The sequence below is a fragment of the Diachasma alloeum genome, unplaced genomic scaffold, assembly GCF_001412515.2.
Source record: "Diachasma alloeum isolate Michigan unplaced genomic scaffold, Dall2.0 Dall_scaffold_00215, whole genome shotgun sequence".
Lineage (NCBI taxonomy): Eukaryota > Metazoa > Arthropoda > Insecta > Hymenoptera > Braconidae > Diachasma > Diachasma alloeum.
Genome location: NW_021680380.1, coordinates 455,284 through 461,431, shown reverse-complemented (window position 1 = coordinate 461,431; position 6,148 = coordinate 455,284). Strand labels below are relative to the sequence as shown.

At 52.8% G+C, this 6,148-nt stretch overlaps 2 protein-coding genes across 2 annotated transcripts; both read left to right on the top strand.

The window, feature by feature from the left end:
* Nucleotides 1-370: 370 nt before the first annotated feature.
* Nucleotides 371-2,776, top strand: LOC107037260. The gene is made up of 2 exons (XM_015255722.1): nucleotides 371-1,748; nucleotides 1,815-2,776. The coding sequence occupies exons 1-2, from the start codon at nucleotides 371-373 to the stop codon at nucleotides 2,774-2,776; spliced, it is 2,340 nt and encodes a 779-aa protein (XP_015111208.1).
* Nucleotides 2,773-5,838, top strand: LOC107037259. Its single transcript, XM_015255721.1, has 2 exons — nucleotides 2,773-5,263; nucleotides 5,393-5,838. Exons 1-2 carry the CDS (start codon nucleotides 2,773-2,775, stop codon nucleotides 5,836-5,838), a joined length of 2,937 nt encoding a protein of 978 aa, XP_015111207.1.
* The last annotated feature ends 310 nt before the right edge of the window (nucleotides 5,839-6,148 follow it).

Sequence of the window (6,148 nt, the reverse complement as noted above, 5' to 3'; positions counted from 1 at the left end):
GTCCAGCTCAACATCACTCACTCGGCTAAGTAGCATTTAATTACCTCTTGCTACTTTTGCCATTTTTTCCTTTTTTTTGAATTTTTTGGAGCATTCAACTTTGTTTTTTTTGGCTACCGCTCCCTTTATATTCTCCAACCCTTTTTCGTTTTTTTTGAATTTTTCAATAAATTCTCGCGCCTGCTCAACGGAATCGCTCACTGCTGCTACCTACTAAATTAAGACTCTTCGGTGTTATTACTGTTGCCGCTCAACCGACCGGATACTTAATTTTATCGCTTCTCACTGCTCACTGCTTGGCTTTTGGGGTCGCCTTACTTAGGTTTTTCCGGTTCATTCCTTTTTTTGAGCTGCGCACTTATTTTCAATTATGGCATCATTTGAGGCGACCATTAGCCTGAATAACTCTCGGGCAGCGTTCATCGAACGCGTTTACAAGGAGCTGCTCACAGAAGAGGCGAAAAGCCTCACAATCTCCAATCTCCAGGGTAAACTCGAGATCCTGGAGACCTACTGGGAAAAATTCGAGAGCACTCATGAGAAGCTCATCGCTGGCAGCGGCAAGATCGAAGGGATCCTTGAATTGCCGTACTTCAAGGACCATCGGTTCGACATTACTATCGGGCATTATCATGAGGCAAGGGGTATTTTAAGCCAGCTCATTGATAAAAGGGGGATCTCAGGTTCATCTCGTCGGTCTCTCGCGTCTGGGACGGCTCAGCCCACATACTCCAAGCGTTATCTCCCTGAGATTTCTCTGCCCAAGTTCGGAGGGGCCTATGCGGACTGGCGCTCGTTCCGCGATCTTTTCGCGTCTCTGGTCGGCTCGAATACGGATCTATCCAACGTGGAGAAGATGCATTATCTTCGTACTAGTCTCTCAGGGGAGCCAGCTCAACGCATCGCGAATCTTACGATCTCGGATGAGTCATTCTCGATTGCATGGGAACTGCTCTTGTCTCGCTACGAGAATAAGCGACTGCTCATTTCAGCTCATTTGGAACACCTCCTCAGTCCCCCAACCATGACTTCTCACAGTGCCAAAGAGCTCAATGCCCTGCTCACTGTCACCTCTGAGGCACTGAACGCTCTGGAGGCTCTCGGCTCCCCAACCTCCCAGTGGGACCAGGTGATCGTACATACGGTCTCGCAACGGCTCAGCTCAAAGCTTCGTGAAGCCTGGGAGGTCAAGGTCGGTTCATCGGCGGAGTATCCTTCATACAAGGACTTCAAGGATTTCCTCACTGGGAGAGCTCGCGCGATGGAGAGCATCGAGATTAACTCGGTTCCTCGTGCTCCTGCCACAAAGCCCTCCAATGTCAGCTCATCCAAGCAGTCGACCGCTGCGAAGGTTCACCACGGCACCGCTCAACCACCACAAAAATCGAGGCCAGCTCCCAAGTCCGCTCCATCGGGGAAGGTCACGTACCCGTGCTCGATGTGTGAGGCAGACCATTACCTCACATCCTGCTCATCCTTCCGTCAACTTTCGGTATCAGCTCGTAGGGAGGTAGTAGAGCGTCGCTACCTCTGCTACAATTGCCTTGGTCGGCACTCGGTGAGGGACTGCAGGTCCAAGACCAAGTGCCAGTATTGCGGGGGCCTCCACCACTCGATGCTCCACAACCAGCCATCGAGTCAGCCTCAACGTCCAGCTCAGCAGAGGCAACAGACCAACTCAACCCAGCAAAAGGCCGTTCCGGTGGTGACCTACACCCACGAAAACGACATCCCCATGGTGGTGACTGGTGACCAAGGCCAGTCAACGTCGTCGGAATGAAGATCACCAGCTCAGATTGCCGTCTCCTGCTCAGGTCACCACTCAGATTCCGGATCCGCTCAAGACTTCCGCCCTGGGGTCCTTCTGGCTACCAGCCTTGCGCTTTTGGTACGCCCAGATCAGCCAGCTCATCAGGTTCGTCTACTCATCGATCCAGGGTCGGAAATCTCCGTCATCTCAGACCAGCTCGTTCGTCAGCTTGGGCTGTTAAGGCTCAAGACACAGCTACGAATATCGGGGATTGGAGACACGGCATCTGGGCCGGCATTAGGCAAGGTTCGGCTCACAATACAGTCCACTTGCTCTCACTTTCAGCTCAGAGTTTCTGCCTATGCTCTCGGTCCGCTCACAACCTCATTACCGACATTCTCACCAAGTCAGCTCACATGGGATCATCTGGAAGGACTCCAGCTCGCTGATCCCGATTTTCTCACACCAGCACCAATTGACATCCTTCTTGGCGCTGATGTCTATGGACAACTCATCTTACCACAAGTCATCACCAACGGACCAAACTCACCATCGGCTCAGCTCACGCGACTTGGATGGATCGTATTCGGACCAACGGAAGGTCCTGATACTACTCAAGTAGCAACTTCTCATCTAACGGTCACCAACGAGGATCTCAACGAACTGCTCACCAAATTCTGGATCCAGGAAGAGATCCCTGGGACACCAGAGGTTCAGCTCAACGAGGAGGAAGCGCAGTGTGAAGAACACTTTCAACGGACCCACTCACGAGATGCATCTGGCCGCTACATTGTTCGGATACCGCTCAAATCTCCAGTTTCCTCGCTAGGAGATTCACGATCGTCTGCACTCGCTTGCCTCCATCGTCTGCTCAGGAAACTCTCACGTGATGAGGTTTATCGTCAGCTCTACACGGACTTCCTCAGGGAATATGAAGAGCTCGGCCACATGCGTCGAGTCTCCGGACAGCTCGCTAGATCAGCTCATCAGCGCCAGCTCAATGGGGGGGCACGGGCACCGAAATGACCTTAGCACATGAGGCCTCGGCTTCAGGAGGGTTGAGGGTTTCGGGCCGTCCGTGTTCTTCTCGGGCTGACGCTCCTCCGGAATATTTCTTCCCTCATCACGGAGTTCTCAGGGCGAGCAGTGAGACAACGAAGCTCAGAGTTGTTTTCAACGGCTCCAACAAGACCAGCTCAGGACAATCGTTGAACGAGATTATGCACACGGGTGAGAAGTTGCAGAAGGATATCTCGGATGTACTTCTCTTTTCTCGGCGGAAACGGCTCATTTTCATGACGGACATAACCAAGATGTTTCGTCAAATTCGGGTACATCCGGAAGATTGGCCACTCCAACAAATACTCTGGACCGACTCAAACGGAGATATCGCCACCTATCAACTCACCACGGTCACATATGGCACTAGGTCAGCTCCGTTCCTCTCAATGCGTGTTCTTCATCAGCTCGTTGAGGATGAAGGATCGAACTATCCTCTCGCTGTGGAACCGCTCATGAAAGGACGATATGTTGACGATATCTGCGGGGGTGCTGACTCAGATGAAGAGCTACTCAGGACCGCTCATCAGGTGTCACAGCTCTGTCGGTCAGGAGGCTTTCCGCTAGCCAAATGGCACTCAAATAGCCCAGCTCTACTCACATCTCTTCAACCTGACAGCACCTCTCAAGAACAACGATTCATAGAGGACTCGCTCACCAAGATTCTAGGGGTTTCTTGGCATCCTGGAACGGACAACTTCAAGTTCTCCGTCACTCAGCCTGAGACCAGCTCAATAACGAAGAGAATCATTTTATCGGAAACGGCTCAACTCTTCGATCCACTGGGTTTCCTAGCGCCAGTGGTCATACGAGCAAAGATATTGCTCCAGGCTCTATGGATCGAGAAACTGGGATGGGACGAACCAGTTTCCCAGACAACTGCTCAACGATGGAGCCAATTCAGGGAGGAGCTCACACAGTTATCAGAGATCACCATACCTCGGTGGCTTGGACTGCTCACGGATTCCGTCGTCGAAGTACACGGTTTTTCCGACGCATCACAAGTGGCGATGTCAGCCGTGATCTATCTCAAGGTTCTCAACAAGGGAAAATCACAACTCACATTGGTTTGCTCAAAAACGAAGGTCGCACCGCTCAAACGGCTGACAATCCCACGACTAGAACTCACTGCGGCTCTCCTCCTGGCCAAACTGACTAAGTACGTCAAGGACCAACTCAATCTCACGAACGCCACCACCTATCTCTGGACCGACTCATCGGTCACGCTCACGTGGATCAGCTCACACTCCTCAAGATGGAAGGAGTTCGTGAAAAATCGGGTGGCACTCATCCAGGAGCTCACTCAGCAGGCTTATTGGAGATTGGTACTGGGCAAGGAGAATCCTGCAGACTGTGCATCTCGAGGTCTATCAGCGCACCAACTGGTATCTCATAAGCTCTGGTGGAAAGGGCCACCATGGCTTCATCAAGACTGCTCATCATGGCCAACTCACGCTCTGGAAAAAGACCTCAGCGCAGACCTCGAGGAAAAGCCAGGAGTTCTCCTACATGTAAAAGCTCATCCAATCGCGCTCTGGAATCTCGTCGACAGATTCTCATCGTTCAACCGACTGCTCAGGGTCACAGCAATCTGTCGACGATTCATAGCTCGGCTCAGGAAAACCCCCAACTCTTCTCTTCGATACCCGCTCACTCTTGGTGATCTTGAAGAGGCTCGCATCCTCTGGATCAAACTCACGCAGGCAGCTCACTTCAAGGATCAACTCAGAGCGATCTCACGAGGGGAAAGGTTCAGCAAATCCCACCCCCTCACCAAGCTCACACCCTTCATCGATCGCCAAGGGGTATTGAGGATAGGAGGACGGCTCAAGTTTGCTCACATAGGCCCGGAGAGCCGGAACCAAGTGATTATTCCGAAGGAATCTCAACTGGCTCAGCTACTCATCGGACAGGCTCATCTAAGGACACTCCACGGAGGCACACAGCTCACCCTCAGGCAGCTCAGAAGTAGCTACTGGATACTCGGAGGTCGAGCACCAGTACGCTCCTTCATCCTCAAGTGCGTTAACTGCACTCGCCAACGTGGAGTACGCGCTCAACAGCTCATGGGCCAGTTGCCACCAGCCAGACTCACTCCCGCTCGAGCCTTTCTCAACACTGGGATCGACTATGCCGGCCCAGTGTCTCTACGGTCCTGGAAAGGGCGGGGACACAAGTCGTACAAAGGCTGGTTGGCTATCTTTGTCTGCATGACCACCTCAGCGGTCCATCTCGAGGTCGTGTCAGACTACTCAGCCGAGGGGTTCATCGCGGCGTATAGACGCTTTTCAAGTCGGCGTGGGATCGCTCATTCCTTGTTCAGTGACTGTGGGACCAATTTCCTTGGCGCTGACAAGGAACTAAAGAAGCTCTTCTCGTCAGGATCAGCTCAATCAAGACAGCTCGCACAGCTCCTCATCAATGATGGGACTCAGTGGTCCTTCAATCCTCCAGGTGCTCCGCACTTTGGAGGGAAATGGGAAGCGGCGGTGAAGTCGGTGAAGTTCCATCTCACCCGGACGATCGGAGAGGATCTGCTCACTTTTGAGGAACTCACCACTTTGCTCGCTCAAATCGAGGCAGTGCTCAACTCACGACCACTGGAACCGCTCACGGATGATCCTGATGACTGTTCAGCCTTGACACCAGGGCATTTTCTCATCGGTCAGGCTCCCACGACTCTTCCAGAGCCATCTTTAGAGCAACTCAACGTCTCAAGGCTCTCTAGATGGCAGCTCATTCAGCAGAAGCTTCAAGGATTCTGGAAGAGGTGGTCCACGGGATATCTCCAACGTCTTCAAGCGATATCCAAGTGGCACCATCCGACTCATCAGATACGGATCGGCTCACTGGTTCTACTCACGGACGAGAGATTCCCGCCAGCGAAGTGGCCTCTCGCCCGAGTGACCGCTCTGCACCCAGGATCGGACGGACTCACCAGGGTAGTCACCATCAGGACTGCTCAGACGACGCTGACAAGGCCAATCGCCAAGCTCGTCCTCTTGCCCATCTCACCTTCAGGGGAATAGAACCAGGACAGCTCACCGGCTTCTCACCGTTGGACTTCGTCAACTTCGACGGATTTACGACCCTGACCAACCGACGGGGTTCAACGTGAGAATGACAGCAGCCAACGCAGAAGGGATTTACGACCCCCGACGTCTAGGATGCTGCCATGCCTAGCCAGCGCACCTTCCGGACGGTCTCACGGACTCACTCATGGGTGACAAGCTCCGACAGCTCACCAAAGAGCGTTTTGAATTTTGTTTTTTGTTTCAGCTCACCATGGCTCTACTCATTATGGTTGCGTCAACAACTTTACAGTTGCCGACGGCCGGG